Source organism: Panthera onca, chromosome B3 (genome assembly GCF_046562875.1).
Source record: "Panthera onca isolate mPanOnc1 chromosome B3, mPanOnc1 haplotype 2, whole genome shotgun sequence".
In the NCBI taxonomy this organism is placed as follows: Eukaryota; Metazoa; Chordata; class Mammalia; order Carnivora; family Felidae; genus Panthera; species Panthera onca.
This window is the reverse complement of record NC_138344.1, coordinates 85,569,190-85,597,068: the sequence shown is the minus strand read 5'-3', so window position 1 is coordinate 85,597,068 and position 27,879 is coordinate 85,569,190. Positions and strand designations below refer to the sequence as shown.

The following is a 27,879-nucleotide window of genomic DNA, read 5'->3' as shown; positions in this document are numbered from 1 at the left end:
TTTAAAAGATTTTCACCCTACCTACTTTTGTAAAAAAAAAAAAAAAAAAAGAAAGAAAGAAAAGACAATATATGGACTGTGCTCTCTAATCCAAGTGGAACAAAAGCACTAGATGCATAATACAGCAGTGTTTGTTGGAGGGTCTCAGAGGACACCTAAGGCCTCTGAAAAATAGGGTGTTGGCTGATGAAAGTCCCAGGGATCAGACCATTAAAAAGCTGTGGCATTTGTCACTGGTCCAGCAGAACCAAGGGTAGCCACGCTGGAGGAACCGCAGCCATCAGAGTGCATTTCCCCCTATAACCAATTATTCAGTGGAGTAAGCGTGTGTTTGCATGTCCGATGAGTGAAGGAGGGGCTTCTTGGGAGCAAGATGGCACTTCTGTGCTGAGAAGGCTTCAATCTGCTGTGAAGTGCTTTATTTGAGGGCGCCTGGGTGGTTCATTTGGTTAAGCATCCAACTTCGACTTGGGCTCAGATCACGTTCTCACAGTTCGGCTCAGGTCATGATCTCACAGTTTGTGAGTTTGAGCCCCGCATCTGACTCTGCAAGGTCGGCGCACAGAGACTGCTTCGAATCCTCTCTCTCTCTCTCTCTCAAAATAAATAAACATTAAAAAATGCTTTATTGGAGTACAACATTGACTCAGACAGCTTTGCAGATTTTGCAACTTTAGCATTGTCCTTGGGAGATTTTAATGGAAGCAGAACCCTGCCAAAACATTTATCTGGACTGTGATTTGTATCTTATCATTATAGTTTTCAAAGGAATAATTTAATTATATGATTTCCCCTTGAACAATTGTTGTTTTGGTTGTAGTGCCAAATTCTTTTGTAATATTCTATTTTATTTTGGCTACCAAGACGATCTTACAGTATAAGTACTTTGCTGCACTCCCGGTTTCACAATAAGAATGTCACAATTTATTATCAGGGATATATGTTCTAACAGATTTACAATTTTCCTTTTTCGGTGCATGGAGGCAATTTGATCCTATTTCATGTTTATGATATTCATTATGTTTAAATTCAGTATGTTTGGTTTCCATGTAAAATTTTAGCAGTGTTTCCTGTATGGTTTTTTAATATATATATTTAAAGCTGAGTATGGTTAGCTGTGTGTTTGTCTTGGAAATATTAGAGCGACAATTTTCTTATCCAGAATTTCATGTATTATGCTAACACATAATGGTATACTCCTAAAGAATACTGTGATCATACTGTAAACACACAAACCAAAAAGCCATAGGAATTTGTAAGTTTCTGTGAAGGTATGCTTCCATTTGTGTAAGTTCTTATACTCTTGTGAAAATTACATTTTTCATGTAATATATGAATTTTTAGCCCTCTAAGTGAGTCCAGTTCAGCTACATAATGCTAGGAACTCTAATTGTACTTTCAGCTGTTATAGCTACATAATGCACAGGAATTACATTGACATTTTAATATGCTGTCACTTTAAGATACACCATGAAGTGTGAACAGAGCACAGGGCACTTGAAGCAGGTGTGTCTAATTGTTAGGGGTAGGTTTTTTTGTTTCTTTTTTTTTCCTTTTTTTTCTGAAATACCAATGGTATAGTTAAGAAAAGGTGTAGAATCTAGAAAGAGTGTTTCAAAGCTGATGCAGACTAACCAGGTTCACTTTTGCTAGCTGGTAGAAACAGATTGGACTTCATCATTGTTTTTATTGTTGTTCTGGGCCGTAGGTGATTTTGGTTGGTAGGTCCTTCCTTCTCCTGCAGTGCGTGAAAGGATACATAGCATGCTCATTTGGATAGCAGTGACTGTGTTTCCAATACTTTTTGGCTTTGACTTAAGGTCTGCAACTGCAAAAATAATCATGTTTTGAGGGAGGTAGATCCATTTTATTATCTAAAAAATATGTAACTGTTTTCACTAACTCTTCCAAATGTTTAATATGCTTGGTATCCTTCCAGAGTACCGGGTTCATTATTTGGGAATTAGGAAAACCTCCTTAAAGTAGCTGATCTATCCCAGGAAAAGACTTTGTTTTTGGACGTGGTCACCAGCTTGGCAAGCAGGCAAGCAAACGAGTATATATAAAGCAACCCTTCGTAAGGTTTCGGGGATTAACAACTCAGAGAAGACTCTTAGCTGCTTATTTGGAGAACACACGTTAAAATGTAAGTCTCTTTTTTTTTTTTATAGGAAACACAACATTTTGAATACAAGATATTGTGCCATTGAGAGTAATAATTTCCATAGTTTTTCTAGTCCCTATTTTTTTTCTAGTTTGTCAGTTTATTTTATAATCAGCCACGTTCAACTGATTGATTCTCCTGACACCCAGGTACAGCATTTTGTTACCCAGAAAGTTATACTTTTCGTAAAAAATAGCCTTCCTTATCCCAAGCTAACAGGTGTCCCTGCTCCTTAAAAAGACATGGTTTAGAGCTATCGAATATTCCAAGGTAACTTTCCTTTCTGCATTCTAAAATTTTTGCTGCTTGACTATAGAAACTCATGGGTATCAACTTGTTAGTCAGGCTCTAGTTAAGGTAAAAGGAATTCTGATCAAGTTTGTTCAGAATTGTCTCCAGCTGTGCGGGTTTCCGTCCTTGGTTGAACAGAAGCTGACCAAACTCTCCCTTAATTGCTTGCCTCTTTTTCTTCAGCCACTGAAATTAGGTGTGATTGGGCCGTAACAAATCATGTGACACATATGGCTCCCAGGTTATCTTACATACTTTATTTTGTGCATAGAAAAGACTAAGTTTAATAAACTATTAATGACTCCAACATCTGTTAGCTTGTTCACAATCAGAATATTTTCCTTTAAATAGAGACACCAAGCAATCCCTGCACAGAGCATATGCATATTGTATCTCTTATTTGAAGAGGAATGTAGAATGCCATAATCTTTAATCACTGTTTCCACCACTAACATTTTTAGTAGGGGGAAAGGATAGGTAGAAAACAGGATTCTCTGACACCTGCCATGGTCCCTGTATTATGCATTAAGTCTGAATTTCTAGTAGTGAATGAAGGAGTCCCATGGAGTATAATCAAGACCAAAATATTGCTTCCTAAATAGATGCAGAATCCCTGCTCTCTTTTTTGGCTGAATGGTGCTAAAATCCATTCAGAGATGCTGGTAGGCTTTTGTGCCCTATACTATAGCTCTATTAGATGCCTGGAGAGTGCAGGTCATATGGAGAAAATAATATGTTATAACAAAGCAATGCACTATCAGTCAATTTTCCAGGATGGTTAGGAGGTACCATGGTGAACATCATTTCTGAAGGATTGGGAGGGAAAAGGTGGTCAAATCTGAGTTCTGACTGAGTAGCTCTCTGTGATTATAAGCTTTTTTCTTAACAGGGACTGCAGGCAGCACTTTTCTTTCAAATTTTTCTACTGCTTTCTGGAGCCAGCAAGCTAACGTGTGGAAAGAATTTCAGTTTTTGAGCAAGACAGGCCTGGGTTTGAATCTTGACTGTATGACTTAGTAACAGCGTGACTTGACCAATTACTTAACTCATCCATATTTTTCTAATCTGTAAAATAGAGGTCGTGATACCCAACTAATGGGACAGTTGTATTAACTATCATATACGTAAAATGCCATGATATTTCTGGCAAGGAGTCAGCCCTTGGTAGCAATCACTAATTCTTTGCAAATATGGGTTGGTGTGATTAGAAGCACTCATGAATATCTTGTTTTCTTTCTGAGCCACAGAGTCAGGATAACGTCTGTTTGGATTAAGTTTAGGCCTCTTTCCCATCTTTGGGGCTCTCAGGATAAAGCCCACAGTCTTCAGCTCTCACAGGGCTGTCACATCTGGCCCCCTGCATGCTTTATCTTCCTCCTCTTCTATCATTCTTCCTCCTGAACTCTGTGCCGCAAACACCACTCTCTTGTTTCCTTCTGCCTTTGCCCATGCTGGTTCTTCTGTCTGGAATAGTCTCTCTCCACCTCATTCCTTCTCCTCTTCCCCTGGGCTAACACCTTATCCTTTAGGTATTTGTTTATCCATCACTTCCCCTGGAAGGCCTTCTCCCCTTCCTATGTTAGGGTCAGGTACCCACCTGCTACTGTGCACCATCCACTAACTTTCCCTGATCACAGCACTTCTTGCATAAAGTATTGCTAATTACCTGTTTACTTACCTGTACCCATACGAGACTGAAACTTCTGTGGCTATAAGAGCCATTTGTCATTCACTTGACCCCCAAAGACTGGCACATAGCTAGAGAACAATAAAGATTCGGACTAATTAATTGGTAGTTTAATTAAACAGTGAAGTAACAAGTAACTGAAAGTAAGTAAAATAAGTTCAACTTTTTAAAAAGTCTAAGCCTTTGATTCTAAAATATTAACTGAACATGATAATAGATCCTAACATGTCTGGCATGCATTTTAGCGGGAAATAAGCTCTGGATAACTGACTTTCAAGATCCACCAGAGATAAAGATTCTCTCAAAAGGTAGCATAGCCCAAAGCTTTGGAAATGCCATTTCTACCTTATTTTACTTTGCATCACTTAGAGTTATTAAATGAGTTTTTGAATATGATAGGCAATCCAGAGACTTTATTTCACTGGACTTATATGAAAAGAACCAAGTTCTTCTCGTTTTAGAATGGTATTTGGTAGGGGGCGCCTGGGTGGCTCAGTCGGTTAAGTGTCTGACTTCGGCTCAGGTCATGATCTCACGGTCCATGAATTTGACCCCCATGTCGGGCTCTGTGCTGACAGCTCAGAGCCTGGAGCTTGCTTCAGATTCTGTGTTTCCCTCTCTCTCTGCTCCTTCCCCACTCCCACTTCTCTCTCTCTCCCTCACTCACTCACTCAAAAATAAATAAACATTTAAAAAGTAAAAAAAAAAAAAAAAAAGGAATGGTATTGGTAAAATAATTTATGTCAACTGGACTGATTATTTTGAATTATTCTCAGACTAGTAGTGATAGTTTTTGCTTATAATGAAAGGTAAATATATAAGCCCTTTTCATCACTATTTCCTTAATATCCAATTTCTTGAATCAAGGTGTCACATTTGAATTACACATTTCAAAAATGTGTAATTCATCCCCCCGCTGTCCAAAAGAGCCATGCTTTAAAAATGAAAGGATTCATTATGTCAGTGTCTCATAAATGTATTCCGCATGGTCCTCTCCATATCAAATGAAAGGGGAACAAATACATATGAGCAGATGAAGACAGGGAAGGAATGAGAACTATCTGGGGATGTACCTGAGTAGTCCAAAGCAAACTCAAATTCTCATACTTGATCTTTGAAATTTATTTTATTTTATTTTATTTTTATTATTTTTTTAAAAAATTGTTTTAATCTTAATTACATGTCATGCTATATCAATTTTTGTATTTATCCCAAATCTTAGAATAAATTAGAAGCTCCAAGATTATTCACCATGTTAATTTTACAACTTTGAAAATCCCCTGCCTTTCTTAGTTGGAAAAGCACAAAATTAAGAGAATATTCTAGGCCTGAACTAACAGTGAGAGAGACAAAAAGTCAGAATTCGATCAGATTACAAAGAGGCCCCTCAAAACCCAAACTTAAACAGAAACCAGAGTGGATTTGAGCACATGAGATTCCAGACAGCCTGATTCAACTCAATTTCACAACTGTTTATTGGTCTCTTAATATGTGAAAATGAAATGAGATTTCACTTGAACCAACCATACCCTGATCAACCATTAAGGAAGTCATTACCAAAATAAGAAATGTAATTTGAAATATATCACTGATTTCTTGAGCAAAGGACTGATATTGATTCCATTCACAGGTATCTTTTATAAGAAAGAGAAATCTGTTGACTATTTGGAAATAAGAATGGCTTTACTGCATTTCTACCAAGAGTAGATGAGACCCTGTTCTGGGCCAAGTTCTGCTTTGGGGAATTGCATTCCATAAACCTAAATACTGCTAGGAGTTCCCTGGAGACTCTGCATCCTCCCTCTCGTTCTGTCCCCGATGCAGAGTGCTGCTGACAGCTGTTGGACAGCCAAGGCAATTCACCTCCAGAGTTGCATAATTTGGAAAGTGCTTTGGGATCCATTTGGTTGAAAGGTTGTTAATTATGATGATTTATGACAGTGGAAACGAATCTGGGCCTTGACAGTATGGTGAATATACTTAATGCCTAATTCCTTTGCTTGTCCCACTGGAAAGTCCCTAAATACAGGGGAAAAAATTCTAATCTTATTGTGCCTTATGAATAGGGTCCACAGTTGTGTAAAACAGAATATTATTGACCCTTTGAGGTGAGGTGATAACTTAAAAAGGGGAACATCTGGGAGTTGATGGGTAGTATTTAGCAATACTATGTGATTATTTCAATTCATGGTGTATTTGTCCACCTAGTTTTCTCTACCTAGTCATCAAATTAGACACCCTGACTATTCCCTCTCTCTTACTGCACATAGCCAATGATCATCATACCCTTTTGTGTCTGCCTTGGAAATGTCTCTTAAATCTGTTTTCCTGCCCCCCACTGCCCTTGCCCTAATTCAGCCTTTATCACCAATTCCCAAGGGCCTGCCTTCCATTCTTGGTCCCTATTCAAACCTAAGTGTCTACTGCTCCCAGCGTTATCTTCCTGAAACAATAAATGAAACAAAGCAAAAATGTAGGTGTTTCACTCACCTCCATGTCTGAAAATGTCCTATAAAAATCATCTAACCTCCTTTGCAAAGCCACAGACAGGTCTTCTTTTGGCTCTAGTCTTTTCCACCTCACAGAAGTTTACCCCTGCGTACCCTCTGCTACCACCACAGTGACCTTCTCACCTTTTCTTCAAACATCCCATGCTCTTCTCAAATTCTGTGAGCCTTTGAACAGAGAAATCCACCTCCTGGAGGGTCCTCTCTTACCTTCTTTGCCTGGCAAACATCTCATCTTTCAATGCTTTTGAAATGTCACTTCCTATGCCCAGTTCTCCCAGGCAGAGTCAGGTAATAGTGGCATTTATCACAATGTGTGACGTTCTTCTGTTTTCATATCTATTTCGCCTACTAGATTTTAATTTACAAAGATAGGGACTAAGTCCTATTCATTTTAGTCTTTTCAGTAGACAAAGTAGGTACCAATAAATGAACAAATGAATGCTAGGGCCAATAACTACCAAATAACCTGGGTTTAGGTTGCAGACATTGTAAAAAATGTAGTAATCTACTGATGGCTGGATGTTTTGATGGAATTATCAGATTCACCTAAAAAAATTCTAAACATCAATGTATTCATCCATGCATCTATTCATTCATTCACTTCCTAATGTTAGGGTATACAAATCTAAATTCCTTAACCAAAATTCTTGTGCACTGTTGGTAGGAATGGTAAAATGGTAAAGCCACTATGGAAAACAGTGTGGGGCTCCTCAAAAAAATAAAAAAAGAACTACCATATGATCTACCAATCCCTTTTATATATTCAAAAGAATTGAAATCAGGATCTCAAAGAGATATCAGCACTCCCATGTTCATTGCAACACTATTCGCAATAGCCAAGATACGGAAACAACCCAAATGACCACAAACAGATGAATGGATAAATAAAATGTGTTTTACATATATATGTATGTATATATATATACATACATATATATAAATAATATAAATATGTTTTACATATATATGTATGTATATATACATGCATGTGTATGTATATATACATGCATGTATATGTATATATACATACATATATATAAATAATATAAATATTTATATTATATATTACATATACTACAATTATATATACAATATAATATATTATATTTAATATATAAATAAATATGTTATATGTAATATATAATATAAACATATATAATATATATTATATATAATATAAACATATTAATATATGTATTTATATTATATTATTTATTATTATTTATATTATATAAGATATATAAATTACTATTTATATTATGTAACATATAAGTACATATTTAGTAATATAAATAATATAAATAATATTACATATAATATAAATATAAAAAGAAGGCAATCCTGCCATTTACTACAACATGGATGAACCTGAACGATATGCTAAGTGAAATAAGCCAGTCACAAAAGAATAAATACTGCATGATTCCATTTATAGGAAGTATCTAAAATAGCTAAAACCATCAAATTCATAGAAGCAGAGACTATAATAGTGGTTGCCAAGGGCTAGGGGCTGGAAGAAATGGGAGTTTTTGTTCAATGGACATAAAGCTTCCGTTATCAATGGACGTAAAGCTCTAGATGAATTAGAGCTGGAGAGCTGCTATATAACATTGTGCCTATAGTTAACAGTATGGTATTGTGCATTTCAAAAATTGTTAAGTGGGTAAATTTCAGATTTGGTGTTCTTACCTAAAAACAAAAACAAAAGGACACAAGGAAACTCTAGAAAGTGTTGAGATTTGTCTGTTACTTTGCTTGTGCTGATGGTGTCATGGGTTTTACATATGTCCAAACTCATCAAATTGTACACATTAAATATATACAGCTCTTTGTATATCAATTATACCTCAATAAAATTGTTTTTTAAAAAGCTCCTGAAGACAGGTGTTCCAAAATTCAGCAATTCTTATATTTTATAATATGGTGCACCATGTGTATGACAAACACCCCAGTAGGGTCTGGAACAGCGTTCCATAATCAAATGTAATACTTCTGCAACTAAGCACATGCACATTCACACTAAATGTAATGAAAACTACAGATAACTTCATTCTTTTCAGGGAAGACTTTGCCATCAAATGAGTTTGCCACAAACTTAGGGGAAAATCGTGGTTTGGGGATGTTTCGAGCATTTGGATTTGGGAACTGCGGAAAGGGATTAGGGCCTGTAAATGCATTAGCCTATTTGTTTATTGTTAATCTCTCTCCCTACAATGTAAACTCACTGGAGCCACAGACTTTCTCCTGCTCACTCCTGTATCGCTAGCATTAGAACTGCGTCTGACATTTAGGATGTACTCAATAACCTTTGTTGAGTGAGCGAATGGATGGATAGATGGATACATGAATTAAACAAAAGTTTGGCTTGCTGTGGAGATAATCTGAATAACAGAGACTATTACGTGTTTCTAAGCATTATTTTTTTTCATAGACTCTAAGTTCTTATGGGTCAGGGTACTTTGTTTTGATCATGTTGTGCTCTCTGATGCTTTGTATAGAGTTAGTGCTGTCTGCATAAAAGGAATTATAAATTCCTTTCACAACTAGAAAGTAGTAGTTTGCATTTTTTGAGAAAATTTAAATTCCTTCTAGAACATTGCAAAGCAGAGTAATGTGGTTTAAGGGTTTAAAAGTAAACACGATCAGTCACTCTTCACTGGAGCCCTGGGTATAAAGGAGCAAATAAATATTCTAATCACCATGTTTTAGAAATATATTGCCTTAGACTCCAGTTTACTATCCATGTCCCGTGCTGAACTATAAACTTTTATTTCCCTCAAACAAACCCCCAAACATTTATCACATTAAAAATGAATCATCTGTTATGCTCCAACCATAAACTGAATAATAAACAGAGGCAGGAATTATGATCTCTGGAAAACTGGAGAAGCGCCGGCGTGTGATCACAATATTCCGCCCCATAAATCTTCAAATCCATATTTACATTGAATTCCCAGACTTGCCTGTCAAGAAAATGTCTAAAATCGCAGCTAATTGTTTTACAAGAATAAGTGAAAACCTTATTTACTGAAAGAGGAGTTGGAGGCAAATAAGATAATTTGGCCACCAATTGGATTATATTCTTCTATTGAGGTTTTATTTAAAATAATTCAGTGTGAGGCTCTTTTAAATGCGGAAAAGTTCTCCGCATTCCTGAAAATCCCAGTGCCTCATATATGGCTTGGCACCTTTTAGACTTCTGCTGTGTGCAAGCTAGAACATTTTTAGACTATGGTTTGACTTATGGCATATCTGAGTCCATGTAGTAGGTAACTGGAATATAATCTCTACTATATTTTAAAATGAATCTCAAGGATATAAGGTGTGTATCTCTGCTCATGAAAGTAGCGTTTGATCTTTGCGTTTTTCTATGTGGTTTTTTCATACATTCTGACAATGATACATAGTTTTTTTCAGAAAGCCATCCATCTCTGTGTTGCTACTCAAAGCAATCAAGGATGGGCATATTTTAAAATTAATAAAAACAAATCCATGCTTGATTCTCTGGGAGATGTAGATTTTTCCAGGGTCAGTTTTAGTTACATTGTTAGCCTGCCTTACATGCATATGCCCCTAGGAAGGTGGAGAAGGTACTTTGCAGGCTGGCTTTCTGCAATGTTACGTGATTGCAATAGGTCAAATCTGACATGGCGTTGAAAGAAAGTTCCTTTGGCAGATAATGAATGAAATGCAGCACAAAGCATGCCATCACCTAATAAAAACATCAGCTTGTGAGAAATGTTTACTGCCCTTTTCAAAAACTTCCCCTTGGATTTGGGCATATGGAATATTACATTTCATGTGCAACTCTGGCTTCCCATGCAGCCTTTGAGTACTTGCTGTGTCCCAGCTAAAGAGGAGATTCTGTAAGGAAACTATTAGCCGTTGGCCAGTCTCACAGGCTCATGATTCAAAATGACCAGCATTCATTAAACTTTATTACTGAGCTGCATGAAGTTTCTTTGGATTAGGAGGCGGCATGACCCTGTGTCCAGATTTTTGAATGGTGCTGAAGCTTTTCATTAACCTGGAAGCCTTCTATTTACATGGTTCACAGCCTGGTCTCAGCTCACTTGGAGGTAACAAAGGGTGTCGGGACAGAAGGGCAGTGGGGGTCCTGCTCCTGTAAGGCTTCCATCTGACTCTGATCAGGTCAATGTTTTAACTCTTGCCTCATTAGGTAAAATAAAATGGAAATGATTGAGTACTCAGGGATCATATTTCAGATTTGGCTTTGTGTCTTCCAAACACCTTCTCTGGGCAACACAGTTTAACGTGATTTGTTTGCTGGTTCATGCCTTGTACGCTGCTGGCATTGCTGGTACCCACCTGTACCCAGCTTCTAGCGAGGGTGCATGGAAGGGAACAGTGAGACATGCTGTGCCCGCATACTATCTGGAGCAGGAGCAAGTCTCCTGGGCAGAAAACTTGTCAGAAGGAAGAAAACACTTTTATTTCTCTACTGGAAGGGGAGTTATAAATGGAAGATGTGTTCCTAAGGCGGGAAAAGAAAATGAACGCTGGGTGAATTGTTACTAATCTGTTTAATGCTGGGTCGGCATGCTAATAAAGGAGATGCTTTTGAAATAACTAGACTTCTTTAGTAAATGTAAAGCATCAAAATCTGTAGTCTTGCCCACCTGTAATGAGATAAACTGACATTGTATGTCTCCTGATGTGACACATGAAAAGGTAACAACATCTCCTATGTGGTATTTTTATCAAAAGTGTTCATGTTTAACCTAAAAAAACTGTAAGGAACCTCAATCAGTCAAATTCAAATTGTGGGACATTCTACAAACAACTGTGTCTGTGTACTTCAAAGAGGTCAAGTGTCTTGAAAGAACAAATCAAAATTCAGGGAACTCTCTTAGATTAAGGGATACTGAAGAGATGTGACAATTGAGTATAATATGTGGTAGTGTTTGCAACAGACAAATGACAAGGAATGTTATTGTAACAGTTAGAGAAATATGAATGTGAGCTGAACAGTAGATAATATTATGTTACTGACGCTAAATTTTGTGAGTGAATTGATGGCACTTTGTTAAGAATGCCTTTGTTCTTAGGAGATATTCTGAAATATTTAGGAATGAAGTGCCATTATGTCTTCAACTTAATATCAAGTGACTCAGCAAAATAGCAATGTTTTGTATCTGTTGACATACACACACACACACACACACACACACACACACACAGAGTGAGGGGGGAGGAAAAACGTGTGGCAAGATGTTAAAAACTGATGACTCTAGATGAGTTCTACAAATGAGATTTATAATTATTTACCTTGTTGTACTGTTTTAATAACTAAATAAAAATTGCATAGGCAAAGTGAAGAGCACACTGATTAGCAATGAATGTTCTCTGTTGCTGCTGTTACTCGGGGTAACAGTAAAGTCGAGAGCCTCGCCTTCCCAAGGGCAGCCATGGAGTTTCCATCCTGGAATAGCCTAGCTGATTAGGCTTCTCACCCTGAATTGACAGCTATCGTGAATGTCATTCCTTGATGTATGAATTTTTTTAACCAAGGATTTCTTTATAATATTATCCAGGATCCAACCCATATAGTATCAAACATGTCCCCTAACAATGTCTTTCCTCATAATATCCAGGGCTGGCTCCCAGGGAATAATGGACCCAGGTGCCTTAGTCTCCTAGCCCCACATCTTCCTCCCTCCCCTAGCCCAGGTTTCTGTTTCTGCAGCATCAGGATGGGAGGGCTGTGTGGATGCACCCCTTGAGAAGCCATGCTTTTCTACCCTGTTTTCAAAGCTTACCTACTTTATTCTTTTCCTGTTTATACCAAGGATTGTGATTTTGCTCCTCATTTTATGCCACCTTACCACAGATGCTTCTTTCTCCTTTTTTGGTGCCAATCTAAATATAATAGTGAGTCCTCTTTCCCAAATAAGTCAGGAGGATAGTCCTATCTGTGACCTAAGCTCTTTCTGTCTTCTGATTTCTCTATTCCTTGTCTGTGCCTCCCATCCTTTGACAGTCACTTCTGTGAAGTATGTAGAATGGCTACCAGAACTCCACCTCTCCATCCAGCTTCCAGGCAAAAAGAGCATGCTTCCCAGCTGAGTCAGTCACATGAAAGTAGTCTCCTGGGAGACTCACCTAATAATTTCTGCCAGCACCTCACCAAGCAGCACGGAAAGTTGACAAATGTAGTCTTTCCCCTGAGCGCTTTGTTGCTCCAAATGTATCATGGAATTTATTAGGAAGAAGAGGAGAGAGAACACCAGCTAACAACATACAGTGTTGTATATCTTTGGCTGATACATTCGAATCTATAAACTCTGGTATGAGGGGGAATGCATTAAAAAAATAGGACATGTCTCCTATGCCACCTAATCCCCTACGAGCTTACAGTTTATTTAAGGAGGCAAATGTTTGGGAATATTAGAAGAAATTTGGTGCTAATCTAAATGGAACTCAGAGAAAAAAACAGAATTTAAGTCTTCAGGCAAGGTGTTGGGCCTTGCATAAGATTTAGATGAGCGATATGGTAAGAGAATTTTCTAGAGAAGAAAGAGCACAGGTAAACCCTGGGGGAAGAAATGAGCAAGTAGTCAGGGGTCAGGGCCTTGGCCTCACCTGGACAGAGGAAATGGTTTGAATAAAAGGAAAGGAAACTAAAAACACAGGTAGAATGAGGATGGATTATAGAGGATATTGAACCCAAGACCCCTGTGTTTTGTCCTGATGGACTAGGCAATAGGGAGCCATTGTAGGTTCTTGAGCACTGTATTAATTAGGTGAACAGGGTATTTTAGGAAGACTGCTAGTTGCAAATAAAAGTAAAGAGGTTGGAGTTAGTAAATGAGTACAGTTGTGAGTTAATATAAACATGTGTCAAGAAATCAGAGGAAATGGGGGTGCCTGGGTGGCTCAGTCGGTTGAGCATCCGACTTCGGCTCAGGTCATGATCTCGCGGTCTGTGGGTTCAAGCCCCGCATCGGTCTCTGTGCTGACAGCTCAGAGCCTGGAGCCTGTTTCAGATTCTGTGTCTCCCTCTTTCTCTGACCCTCCCCTGTTCATGCTCTCTCTGTCTCAAAAATAAATAAATGTTAAAAAAAATTAAAAAAAAAAAAAGAAATCAGAGGAAATGGAGAGGAAAAGACAATGCTGAAAGATGTTTGAAAGGAAAATTGAGGGAGTACGATGTTTAGGGAATGAAAGGAAAAGAAATGAATATAGGCCGATTCTGAGGTTTCTGGCCCGGAGACTAGTGGAGCCTTTGGCCAAAGGGGATACTTGTGAATTCTGGAAGACTTTGAGGAAGGACTGTACAGAGTGGATAGAAGAGATATAACAAAAGTCACTAAGTAATTCTTATAGAATTGAAAGCCCCAAAATTATTTCTACCAAGTTAATTGAGACCTGAACTATGCTTTATGTCCATCCATTGGTATTTTCCAGTTAGAACATACCCAGCAGTTTGGGTATTGGTTTCATTTTGTTTTGTTTGTAAAAAGGATAATGTCTTCATAGAAAGGGATAGCTGATTTTTTTTGAAGGTTTTATGTACTACATATAGTAGAGAAACTAAGGACATGTTGATACTTTGATTGTACTCAAGAAATTCAAGGCTTACTATATTAATTCTTAGAAAAAGAGAAAAGAAAATCTCATTTAATCAAAGTTCCTAAAAGGAAAATAATGAACAATTAGTGCCATAATAATAATAAATTAAAAGATAAAATAATAAACATTTAATTTAGTGGCATACATAATTTTATTTCATCCTCCAGTACTCTTATTCTTAGGCTTAGAGCAGGTAAGTGCTGTGCTCGGCTATGCAGCTGCATGGTGGAACCAGCATTCACTACCAATGTAAAAACTGCCGCTCTTTCATCTTCTTAGTTCTTCCTCCCTTCTCTCTGGCTCATCAGATACCAGATCTATTGAAAAACTATTCATCTCTCATTTTTGGAAATCACAGCTTATTTTTTTTAATTTTTTTTTTCAATATTTTTGAGAGACAGAGACAGAGCATGAATGGGGGAGGGGCAGAGAGAGAGGGAGACAGAATCTGAAGCAAGCTCCAGGCTCTGAGCTGTCAGCACAGAGCCCAACACGGGGCTCGAACTCACAGACAGTGAGATCATGACAAGTGCCGAAGTCGGACACTTAACCGACTGAGCCTTCCAGGCACCCCGGAAGTCACAGCTTATTGAAACTTAGAAAGACTTTGAGAATCTCATGTATCACATAATTCTATTTTGTAATAGTAAGTGGGAAAACTGTTGGAGAGCAGCATTGGGTTGTTTAGAGCCTAATCTAAGGAAATTGATGTTATCAAACCATTTGAAGGACAATACTTTTCAAGAAAGTTTATATGTATCAAGTCTGTCCAAAACAAACTGATTCTTCTGTTCTCGTTAGTGAAGCTAGTAAGGAATTTGCTCAGGTTACCCACTTGGAGATTCTTTTTTTCTTTAATGATGTGGAGAACACAAATATTTGTTAGATAAAAGATAATTCCCAGAAGGGATAGCATAACAGTTATTTTGCTTCAGAAATTGAAAAGATAAACACAAACAAATATATTTGTGGTTGAAATAAACTCTTCCTTTTGTTATCCATCAGAGAAGTTTCTTACCTCTAATCACAGAAGATTGACTCTCATAGATTTTCCCCAGTGAGTTCTTGGATAAGAGTTTTTCTTTAAAAACTCTTGTTTTAATTTTTGGCGACAAATTCAGTTCTACTCTGACTTGTCACAGGGAAGCCTAATAGAGGATGTTCTTGTGGAGTTAATTCTGTGAACCTCAGCATCCCTCTGGAGGGTCAGCTCTGTGGTGCTGCTGTGGGCAGTTGGGGCTTGAGTCATCTCTTGCCCCTCAAGTCACAGTTCATTTGAACCATCTCCCAGAAGTGAACTAGAGTCTCTGAATCTCCAGAATATGTTTCTTTTGCATTGGAGCTTTTTGTCCCAGTTATTTTTGTCATCGTTTGACTGGATTCAGGGGCAGACAGGGAATTTTTTTCAAAAGCCAGATTAACTTTTCAGAGTGAAAGGGTGTCACTTAGTGTTACAGTGTGGCCTTTTACGAAATTGAACCATAGGAAAGTTAACTTAGTTCCCTTTCGCCAGTTCCCTTAAGCTGTGGAAATGATTTACCCACCAAAATAGTCATTATGTAAATAAAACGGGTTCTTTGCATTCCCGGTTCTGTGCCCCTGGGAAAAATACCCATCAATAGTAAATACCCACTGAATATTTATTATATCCCCCCCTCCCCCATATACCCAAACGCAAATCCTATCTGTTTCTGAAATTTGGCTTGAAAGATGAGTTAATGTGTTAAGACTGTGGGGATTTATAATAAAATTTGTCAATATAATTTGAATGAGAGAGCCTCTTCTGGTTGACTGTAAATGCACTTTAATTAAGATTTAATAACCTTCATATGGGAAATGGAAAATTATTATAAGTGATCTTGGATAAACTCCAGTGACTCTTTTAAAGGAAACATCAAATAAAAATATTGTAAATATATTTTATATAGTAATTATGTAGATTAAAGAACTTCATTCAGCTGAATGCTTTTTGGCAGATTATAGAATACACACTCCATGGCAAGTGAGAGGTTGAAAGAGGTACTAACCTGTAATAACTTGAACTCTCCATTAAGAGACTAGTAGATGTACTGGTATAATGTACTAAAGGTAACCAACTAAAATTGCTTATTAAAAGAGAAAGGTGTGTTTCTTCTGGAAGCTACTACTACTAACAAATAAATAAGACTTCCCACTCAACTCTAGAGATAAGAATCACTGCTTCATGCTACCATGAACAGGAATGCTGGCTAATATGCCAAATAATATCTCCCTGATCCTGTAGCCTAGAATACCAAAGTAATGTAAATTGCTTCTAACAGTGATCTTTTCCCATCTTACAGCATCCCTGAAGTTTACTTTTTCCTATCCCTAAAATTGATTTTCAGCAGACTAGACCATTTTTCTGTGGTGTCAGGCTTATGATATCACATCCTGTTCTTTGTACCCCACCTACTTTACCTCAAGTAGGCTCGAGTTTGGCAGGAAGAGACCACACACTCATGCTCTGTGCATCTGTAGTACGGTCCTGATTTATTTAGCAAAAGCTACACGGTCTTAGTAGAAGCTAGGTGGCCACCCAGAGGAGGTGTAGGTGCAGGCAGTATGTCCCATTGTGGCTTCGTGAAGAGCCCAGAGACCCCAAGAGGGCTGTGCAGGTACCAATACCGGTGTTTGAGAAGGTACTGTATGCTGTGCTATAGCTCTTTCATAATTTGCTTTTATTTCACTCTTCCAGAAGAAGGTAAGAAATCTTTACAAGCATCAGGACTCCTTGACTTTCCATCTGAACTCTATGTCAGCACACCCAAGTTCTCACCCAGGAGGAAAAAGCAGAGTGAGAGCCCTGGCAGCCCACGTCTCACCAAAGTGAGAGCACTTTGCCCACCTCTGGCGATCTCCATTTCTTCACAGTCCACCTCTTGACTCTGCCTTACTTCTTTCCATTCCTAAACTACTAGTTTAGTTTAAGGACCGTGACCATAAAACCACCAGCCTACATCATCCTTCCATGGGGAAAGCTGTGGCACACCTCAATCTATAATCTCTTGCATTGACTCTGGGATGATGACTTGGTTCCCAGTGCTCATTGCTAATGCAGACCTGGGGCCCATCCCCAGGCCCTGTTGCCCTGAGACTGGGTGCTGGAGATAACAATGGATACTGGGTCACAGGACTGAAGCGCTCATTCACCAGAAGAACCAAAGGGACAAGACAGCAACAAGTCACATTTTGAGATCATGGTAGCAGAAAGCCTTCCAGTGTGACATGGTCAAGCTTTAGCTATATTGGTGAGTCATGGGAGTGTAGTGGGGACAGAGGCCACTGCAGCCGAGAAAACCAAGGAACTGCAAAGTCAGGGGGTTGTCTACTGCTGCCCCTCTCTGACCCCAGACTAGGTCAGCCTAAGGTCTCCCTAAACTTGCTTGCCTGTACTCACCAGCCCTGTCCACATCTGCATCTCACATCTCCTCATCTTCTCCTTCTACCCCTTTGCATGAATTTCTGTGATACTCCTCACAAGCCTCCAGAGGAGGCTGCTGCTTTTCCTCTTCTCTTTTCACACAAGAGACCGGCATGTTCCTTACCTGCCTTGGCCACTGTTTCTGACCCCCACTCCACAGCTTTCTCTTTCATCCCGTGGCCATTTACCAACTGCCCAGACATGACCCCACAACCCTCCAGCACTCTAGAGCCTACACCTGATGGCATTATCAGCCTTTCAACCTCAGTGTGACCAACCATTTAACCTCTTGTCCCTATGGTTCCTGCACCAGCCCCAGCCTTTGTCCCCGTGCAGGGTGGTTGACTTTAAACTCACCTCCCTGATGTCAGATATGAAATTCCCTCTTTTCTTGCTTCTTCACTATGCCCCTCTCCTGTGTGTGCTCCTGTTCCTCATCCCTTTCAGAACCACTGCCCTTCAACTCCTTCTCCTCCTAGTCCTCCACTTTTGTTTCTTCTCCTAGTTCTCCTAACTTTGCTTGGCTCTCGGTCTGGATGCCCGCCACCAGTCATTTCAGCCACGCGCAAGCCTGGCTCCGTGTCCCACTACAACTTGGCAGTACTTCTAATGAATTCCTTCCTGAGTCCCTGCTTCACTCCCCGCAGCAATCCCCGTGGGCTCCCTTGTGCCGCACAAGCCTCCTGTCACACCCCTTCCCATCATTTTCTGCAGGCAAACTTGCCTCCCTTTTCTTCTGAGGAAACCAGGGACCCCAGACATGATTCTCTTCCCAACTCTCCTACTCTGGCTTAAACCCGCATTGTTTCTCTTGCCTTTCTTTATTCCTGTTGCTAAAGAGGAAGTATCTGGTCTCTTTTCTGCCATCAGATCCTCCTGATTCTACTCCTCTAGAAATCACTCTCTCCCTTCTTTCCTTTGCTTCCTTGGTTTTCTCCTCCAACCTAATTTTTCTGATTACAAATATGCTAATCTCCCGCATCCTTTAAAAAAAAAACCTTCCTAGTAGTTCCTCTTGTTTATTGTCCTCTCCTTAACTACCTAGCTTTTTAAAAAACATTTTAATGTTTATTTATTTTTGAAAGAGAGAGAGAGACAGAGAGACAGAGAGCGTGAGCAGAAGAAGGGGAAGAGAGAGAGGGAGACACAGAATCTGAAGCAGGCCCCAGGCTCTGAGCTGTCAGCATAGAGCCTGATGCGGGGCTTGAACCCATGAATCGTGAGATCATGACCTGAGCCGAAATCAGATAAACTCACTGAGCCACCCAGGTGCCCCTTAACTACCTAGCTTTTTGATGAAGAATACTGTTACTGTCTGCATCCGTTTTCTCTGCCACCTGCTCTTTCTTTGCCCAGGTGCAGTGATGCCCACCTCCACCATTCTACTGAAACAGCCTCTCAAACAGGGGCTCATATAGTACTTCAGTCTAGCAGAGCTCAGACACTAGATCCCTCCATCTTCTTTACATAATGCTTCCATGTAAGCACTCAACACATCTGTGTTTAAGAGTCGTATATTCTATTAGTCTGAGAATATATATGAAATGCAATTGCATTATGGGCCCAAATCTAAAGCCTTGAATCTGGCAAATAAGAATGTGAATTTATAGAAACATTTCCTAATGTACACAGGACAATATTTTGAACAGAGGTGCCTTGCTGTATCATAAAACCAAATTGCGCTTTCCCATAATATTCATGGTCTGAACCAAGCTAGGTTGTAGTAAATACCAAGGGATATCCTAACCATTCTGCATTTCTTCTTCTGCTGCTTACTGGCAAGGTACAGAAGTAGCTGGTCTCACTTTGGCAACAATTGGTCCATTCATTAACATCAGCTTTTTCACAAAAGCACTTCTAATTTATACTAAACGCTCCTAAATTATAACTTCATCTATAACAGGAACCACATATTCTGTTTATCTGTTAGATTTTCTTTGCTCCAAGCATCGTGCCATGGAATCAGGATATGGTCAAATGTAGAGGCTGATTATTTGCCAATAGTAGCAGAGTATTCACCCTGTGATGATATTTGGTCAGACTCTGGAGGGGACACAAAGGTAAGTTAAGATGAACTCCCTGCTCTCAGGGAGCTCACAGTCAAGTAGGAGAAACATGGCCTGGAGACCACAATTGGAGGGAGACAGACAATGGTAAGTGTCATTCAGTGGGGCTCCTTTCTAGCCGCCAGCAGGAGAGCCCCCTCAGAAGATCATCTTCTGAGAATGAGGTTTGAGCAAAGGCCAACAGATGTGATGTCTCTGAACATACCTGTTATTTAAGAAAAGCTCTCTTGAGAAAAGGATATTTTTATCTGAAAAAATCAGAAATCTCTCTGAACACATCCTTCAGCAAATGCTAAGCCACTAAAGTCTTATTTAGAAGACTTTTATTTAGAAGGACCTTGTGAGTTTGTCAAAAATGAATTGTGTCATTTGTGTTTTCTGGAGAGCGCCTTTTCTGTAGGCTAAATATTTTTGTTAAGGCATTCCTACCTCTTGGCATTGTGTCCATTTAGAGGCTTTATGACCAAAGAAAGGTTTCTGCAGGGGAGGCAGGGGCCCTATGGAGATAAAATGCCTTGTGTTTCCCTGCAGGAGGTCTAGCTCCCACAGACTAGTTTAATAGCCATCCATGCACTGAGAAGATCTTATCTTGTGTCCTATTGGTTCAGGGTCACTTGTTGGCTCACATTATATTGAAATGTGGGCAGAGAGAGGGAGTAATTTGTTAATGTCATGTACGATGAACTTGGTTAGAAAGGGAAGTATACCCGCTTTATAATAACACAAGTGTTTCCTTGCTAATCCCTTGGCAGGTTCATTATCTGTGCAGCCCCAGGCAATGGTTAGCCTATCATGAAAGTGAAATTTAACCCTCAGCATGAAATTAATCCTCAAAGACTTATGTCTGCTCAGTCTAGAAATAATACATTCTAAGTGATTGTATAATCCCCGACTCTTTCTTTATGCATAGGTGTTAAATTGTAATCAAGATGTTACAGAGCATGCTAGGAAACTGATTTTTGTTTACTTGAGAAAACTGGACAAATCTATAAGAATAGAATAACCGATTTCCTAGCTTAAGGTTGTAGATGTAAACCTGATCTGGTGGGTTACCATTTGCTGGTGATCGTACTCATGTTTGCACTGCATTTTACCTGATCTCTCTCTCTATATATATATGATATGGATAAAGATTTTTTTTTTTTTAAATATCACTTGGCAAGGAGGCTGTTTCCTTCAGCTCCTTGACATTTGACATGGAAAAACTGGGAAACGCTTTGAGAATGCCAAATGGGTGTAAATGGCTCCTTGTAGAGTCAGGAAACCTTTAACAAGGGTTTAAGAGTAAAAGGAAGTGGGGCTGTGTCCCTTTTCCTGTTTCACAAGTCAGGGCTTTATTCTTAGCCTTTTCATGAATCTTTCTTTCCAAGGTGTATGGGCAGTTAGAGGGAGAGAAGGAAGAAGAGGTTAGGATTGAGAAGGCGTGGAAGGAAGCCAATATTTACTGAGAAATATATGTACCAAGAGTTTTATACACATTGTCTTATTTAATCCTCACTTCAAATGGCAAGGTAGGTATCACTTTTCCAGATAAAGAAACAGAAAGGTTTAAATTTCCTGTCCCTAATTCACACAGTGGATCACTGCCATAGGCAGGATTTGAACCCAGGGCCTTCTCTACCTATGTGTATCCTTACCTTGCCAAACCCCTTATCAGATTTGTGTTCCAGATTTTGGTTCTCTCATGCCTGGCCTAATTTAACATCCTTTTTCACTACTGCTTCCTGTCAGTCGACATTGCCTGTCACTCTCCTGTGGGAGGAAATGAAATTGGTCTGGCACAATTTTCCCTTCACAAAGCCAAGTTCAGTGGAAGCCAATGCCCTTTCCTAAGTAGATTCAAATCATCTATTGAATAATTTACTTTCACTTCTGCCTGTTGTTCAACTACTTACTTCTTTTTGACTTTATATGTATCTTTTTTCCTAACTTCTAGAACATCCCTCCTAAGCTTTCGAAAATCATGTTTAGTCCTTAGGAAAAGGTTTTATCAGCCCTTACTGATGTACACATATTTCCTTTTAAAACCCTCTAACAAGGCTCTTTTCTGTGCTGGTTTAGCTTCCCATCCACCCATGAAAATACTCTGTTCACTGCCCCAGAACTGTCCCTCCTGGCATCACAGTTTAACTGCTTCAAATAAGTTTTCTCCATTTAACTGCATCTATTCTCCAATCCATCAACCCAATTTGTATATCCTATCTCCTTTAAGCGTTTATTTATTTTCTCTGTGTGTGTGTATAAAATTTATTTTAATAGTACTGTATATTTACTTTGAATTCCCTTCTCGTTGACTCTGATTTTTAAACTTCCTTGTATGTCATATTTTTTAGTATCCTTATGCCTGCCTGGGATAGTTTGCTGTAGGATTTTTAGATGACTTGAAAGTTAACTTTAATGGTCTTATCTGGAAGTTTTACATTTTAGTGAAATACTAGTATTTCCCTCATTTTAAGCAAAGTGAAATTATTCAAACTCTGGTAAACAATGAACATTTATGTTAATAAAGTCAAAGTAGATTCTGATAAAGTGTTCTATGTTTAATAGCACAAAAAAGGGTCCCATCCACTCTGTTTTCTGAGATTTATTTAGTTACTGTACAGTACCACAAGACATTCCTTTGAAGTGATGATTTTCACGAGGGTAGAAACATTTATAGTGTTTACAAAAATAATCTTAAAAAGGCATAAAGCTCCAAACAGGCAGTAAAAAATTGTTGCAAAGTAGATTCTTTTGAGTACCCAAGAATGCCTTCCTGTTGTCATTGTTTATAATTTTGTTTGTTTTAATTACTTCCCAATTGTCAGCTCACAGAAAAGTGTGAAAAGGTGCAATGATCACACTTTAGATTAATTAATACAGAATATTATAGAAAATTGTTTTAACTCTTGAAAATCCCTCTACAACTATAAAAGTGCAAATGAGATTGTCCCTGCTGTTTTAGCCAGGGCTGTGAAGCTCAAAGCAATAGGGTATTTATAAGAAAATTCCAGACATAGCAGTGCTGCCATGATCCATATGACCCAAACTTTCCAGTTTTTGTCTTTTGTCCTGTCTAAGGAAAAACAAAAGGACATACCATGTAAGTTAGAAGGTCTCAAATCATTGTTATGACTCATTGTAATGAAGATATGTGTATTATTTTATAGAGTCATTAAGTTGATTTGGAAGAAAAAAGCACTTTTTAATTTTCATTACACTCTGGTGATTTTCAGGTCACTATCTCTCTATAAACACTCCAACCTCTCTACAACACTGTCCTGAGAAACTGGCTGTTTCTGTTTTCCAGTAAGAGATTAGATTTTTTTTTAAGACTATAATGGAGCGCCTGAGTGGCTCAGTCGGTTCAACATCCAACTCTTGATTTCGGCTCAGGTCTTGATCTCACGGTTCGTGGGTCTGAGCCCCACATCAGGCTCTATGCTGACAGTGCTGAGCCTGCTTGGGATTCTCTCTCCCTCTCTCCCTGCCCCTTCTCCCACTTGTGCTCACTCTCTCTTTTTAAAAAATAAATAAATAAACTTAAAAATAAAGACTATATTGACAATCCCTTATGTTCGGTTGATTCTATGTAATTGCTAGTTTTATCAAACTAGCAAAGACACAGGCATGGAAATGACTTCAGCCTATCTGTGTATTGATCTTTCTCAAATTTTATACTTGGAAAAGATCACACTGATTTTTTCAGCTGCAACTCAAATAGCTTGAAGGAAAAGAACATTGTGTATTTAAGAGTCTTTTCAATGTTCCTAATTTGGTTTGGAATTTAATCCAGTAGATTCCATTTTGGATTTCTCAGAAAACATTTTTGTCAGCCTTACAGGCACTGTGGCTTCATTCTAAGCTGATGCATCTTATGAAAGATTGTTCAAGGGACACCAAAGAGATATTTTCACCTTTGATCAATTCAAAACTGGCATAATAAGGTTATCTTGTGATGAAATTTATTTTATTTTAAACCTACATAAACAATTGAAATAATGAGAGACTATACAATAAGTGATACCAAGCTTATAAGAGGGGAACTGAGTTTGAAATTCAGGATAGTTTTCTAACTCTTGTACCTACTCTGTGTACTAGAGATGTTTCCCCACAAATGCTACATATATCAAAATGAAACTGTATGCCAAAAAAAAATATTGTATTAGCTTTAGATCTTAGCTTTTAAGCCTGAACTTTCCGATCAAAATATAATGGAAGTGGGACACCTGGGTGGCTCAGTCAGTTAAGCATCTGACTTCAGCTCAAGTCATGATCTCGCGGTTCATGAGTTCAAGCCCCACATCGGGCTCTATGCTGACAGCTCACAGAGCCTGGAGCCTGCTTCAGATTCTGTGTCTCCCTCTCTCTCTGCCCCTTCCCCACTAGTCTCTCTCTCAAAAATAAGTAAAACTTAAAAAAATTAAAAAATAGAATGGAAGACATAAACATAATTTGAAATTTGCTCTTACCCACATATTAGAAAGAAAAAGGACATGCTTGCTATAATACATCTTCTGGGATGCAACAGATAAAGTGTAGTCCTAGAAAAACAATGAAGTTATATTTAATGGCACAATGTTTTACATTTCTTTAGCTCTAAATTTAAATCTAAATTAACTAAAATAAAATAAATTCATTTCCTCAGTTGCACTAAGCATATTTCAACTGCTCCCTAGCCACATGTGACTAGTGATTTCCATTTTGGACAGTGCAAATTTAAGCCTTTGTGGAATTTACTCAAACTATAGTGTAATTTTAATGGCCATTTTTTAGGTAGTTCCTGTTTAGAAGAAACATGATAAAATAAAGATAATCTACTTTGATATGTCCACTAGAAACCAGCATAAATAAAATGCTTTTGTGCTGAACTGATTTCTAAGTGCACTTTTCCCCCTTATTTTAGTTATGCATGTGTGTGTGCTGGAAGGTTTGGGGGGTGGGGGTGCTGTGACTATATGATCAATCTATGACTTTAGAAAACAGATAGCCATCTCCCATTTTGAATCCCGTCACGAAGTCCTACTTAATCTAAGCTTCTGCATATATCCCAATCATGAAATTGATGATGAGGGATATTGAAGAGTAGATAGTGTGGGTTTCCTATGGTATATGGCATGGTAATAACATTCCTTAGCAATATATTAAGTTGGAAAAATAACTATCCTACAATATTAACCTTCTTTCAGTTTATATAAAACATTCAACTTTAAGAAGAGTGAAAGAATATATTTTCTTCCATTTTGTCTTCTCCCAGGAGAGGAATGAGAGTACTTTCTAGTTCCTCTTTTCCTGAAATGGGAAAAAGGATAAAACTGTTACAATATACTTACTCATATAGTAGGATACAATTTTGGAAAAAAAATCCTTAAAATGGAATGTTTGGATTCTGTACGTGGATGTTCACAACATCTTTATAATGCTTTAAGTTAGGCACTTTATCAAAACTGCTTGTGTAAGGCACTTTTCACATTGAGTGGAAGTGTTGAGATGTTTGGTATATAATAATTTCTGATTACATTGTGTGCTTATGTAGCATCTTTTGCCGGATACTAATGACAATAAAAAGAATGTGAATGATACCCCCCCCCAAAAAAAAAGTCAAAGAGAAAATTGATTAGTTCTTTGGATGCGAATATTGTATGACATACCCATGGCATATCCAGGTTGGTACAAAGATGTTTCTCCCCCTAAAAAATAACATGGCAAAAGCACTAATCTGTGATTATTTCTACTTTTTGTCCTATTTTGTTTTTATGAACATTTCCATTTTGAAATCTAAAGACTCGAATTCTAAATGGTATAGTAGGAACACACGCTGTTCACAATACACAATCCTGTAGAAAGCAATAATGTGCTCTTTCAGTTCTAAGGTAATCCACTGGGTGGGGGGGAATACAATAGCAGATGGTGGCAATTATATAGTTGAATAGGAGTGGGAAAAAAAAGGGGATATTTTACCAGAAGATTTGAAGATGTATTATTTGTAGATGTGTTTTGAGATACCTGAAAACTTCCTCTTTCTCCGCAAGTTGCCATTACTTACAGGCTCAAAGGGGTGGGCTTGAGGCCATGCTTGCACAATAACTCCATCCCGTGGACATGGCTAAGACAGCCAGTGGTAGACAGCTGACGCCTTCAAGAATTTTAACTAGGATATGGTTTTGCAGTGAGAGAACCAACAGGAAAGAGGTAGTTCTCTCAAATTAGGACAATTTGAAGAGGGTTTATAAATGGATTCACAACAAAAGTGTGGGCAGGGTATAAAGAAATTACATGGAAGAGTTCAGGATCCTGAGGCTACCAGCAGCAGGAGGTAAAGCTGTCACTACCTCTAAGCTCAAAGGCATGCCTGAAGGGAAAGGTTACCCAAATTTGAAAGATGAAAGTCGTGAAGAGAGGGCTTCTTGAGCGGGGCAGTGAACTTCTGTTGACAGAGACAAGGCTGAAGAAACCTCACAGGAAGGAACCAGACAAATAAATATCCCAAATTCATCTTCCTCCCTTCCTCCTGTCACCTGTCAGGGCTTCTCATTGACCAAATCCAACTGGAAGGCAGAGAACATAGGGTTTATTTGATGTAATCAATTCAGATCACCTCTCAGGTCAACAAACAGGGTGGAAAAGGATGGGGAGTGTGTTTGGAGGAGCAAATGAAAGGTATTTGGCTCACATAGTGGCAGAAAGGAGTTACTGGTGGGCACTAGGTTTGTGTCGTATTACACTATGGCTGGGTAGCTATATCAAAGTCAGTGCATCTGTAGGGGAGCAGGAAGCATGAATAACCAGAAAGAACTGGTCTACAGAGAGAGGCAAAGACATAGTACAGTGTTGGTCCTTGGCTCAGTTAAGGCAAATCTAGGTACAATAACAAATAAACCCCTAAATGTCAGTATTTATCCCAATAAAGTATACTGATACAATAGTTCAATGTGAGTATTACCAAATGGTAGAAGGTGTTCCTCAGTGTGTGATACAGGGATACAGTCTCCTTCCATCTTGTGACTATACACCCACTAAAGCTTTGGAGTCCTCTGCTTGCTTCTTGCAGGTGATGCAGATTTGATATCATGTGTAACTAGTGTTGATATAAAATGTATCTTGCAAAGTACATTGCAGGTGAAACAGGAGAGAGAATGAAGAAACCCCACTCATTATTTAAAAATCTCAATCTGGAAGTGACACATCGCTTCACTTGGATTCCACTAAAAAAGAACTAGTCACATGATCTACACCTGGATGTACTGGGGGCTGGGGATGTACTTACTATCTGACTGTGTAGACATTTCTCCAAATCAACTTCACACAATGAAAAAAGGAGCAGGAGATTTTAGTGTACTGCTTATCGCTTCTGCCACAGTCCCTGATGGATTCCCCTGTTCCAGTCCCAGTTCCCAGGAGACCTCATTATACTTTCTTGTCACACATGGTCTCTGTAATAACCACTTCCTCCCTCATGTGAGTTACCTTGAGACATGGCAGCCCCTAGCAACCAAAGCCCTTGGCGAAGCCATGTTCATTTAGGATAGTTATTGCAACATAATAAGAAAGTCATCTGTTTATACCTTTAAATTTCTAGAATGTTTAAACTTGAGATTTTTAAGAAAATTGTCTTTATCTTATTTCTATCTAAAAGTGTAATGTCTTCACTTGTGTATTTGTTTACCTGTGGGAAATTTTTGTCTTCAGTCATACAAACGTTCAGACATTGTACAGCTTTGTAATTCTCTTGATAGTTAGCCGAAACTGAATCTGACACAAGTAATATTACTAAAAATATGTACACGCTTGAACCAGTCTTCATTTTGCAAAAAGTTCTCTTGGCATCACATTTAAAGTTGTGAATATACTGACTTCACCATTGAAAATACTCATTTCTCCCCTTCCTTTATTCCAAAAGTTGTCTACATTCAAGGGAATGAAAAAAAAAGCAGGAATACCTGCCAACTATTCTATAAATTATATCAAGATTTTTTTAATAGACATTTCAAAGTATGGAATTGCAGCTGTCTTGTGATTTCTGCCAGAATTTGACCTAACACACATGAGTAAGAGTAGGCTTAGCAGTTCCAAAAGTATTTGTACTGGGAAGTAGAACCCTTTGCAGTGGTCCTTTCTCTTTCTTTCTGTCTTCTTTGCTTCCTTGC

General features: G+C 38.5%; 1 protein-coding gene across 17 annotated transcripts in view; it reads left to right on the top strand.

The window, feature by feature from the left end:
- SLC25A21 (solute carrier family 25 member 21) overlaps positions 1-27,879 on the top strand; it is a 481,661-nt gene that overhangs the window by 307,220 nt on the left and 146,562 nt on the right. For 2 of the 17 annotated variants that reach the window (XM_078448323.2, XM_078448322.2), the window contains one exon: positions 1,940-2,146. The exons of 14 other annotated variants lie outside the window; for them this stretch is intronic. In XM_078448323.2, coding sequence (XP_078304449.1) covers positions 2,145-2,146 — 2 coding nt within the window. In that variant the 5' untranslated portion in view covers positions 1,940-2,144. Of the gene's footprint in view, positions 1-1,939; positions 2,147-16,949; positions 17,093-27,879 lie in introns of those variants that run through there. One more of the 17 variants, XM_060619553.3, reaches the window with a different exon arrangement.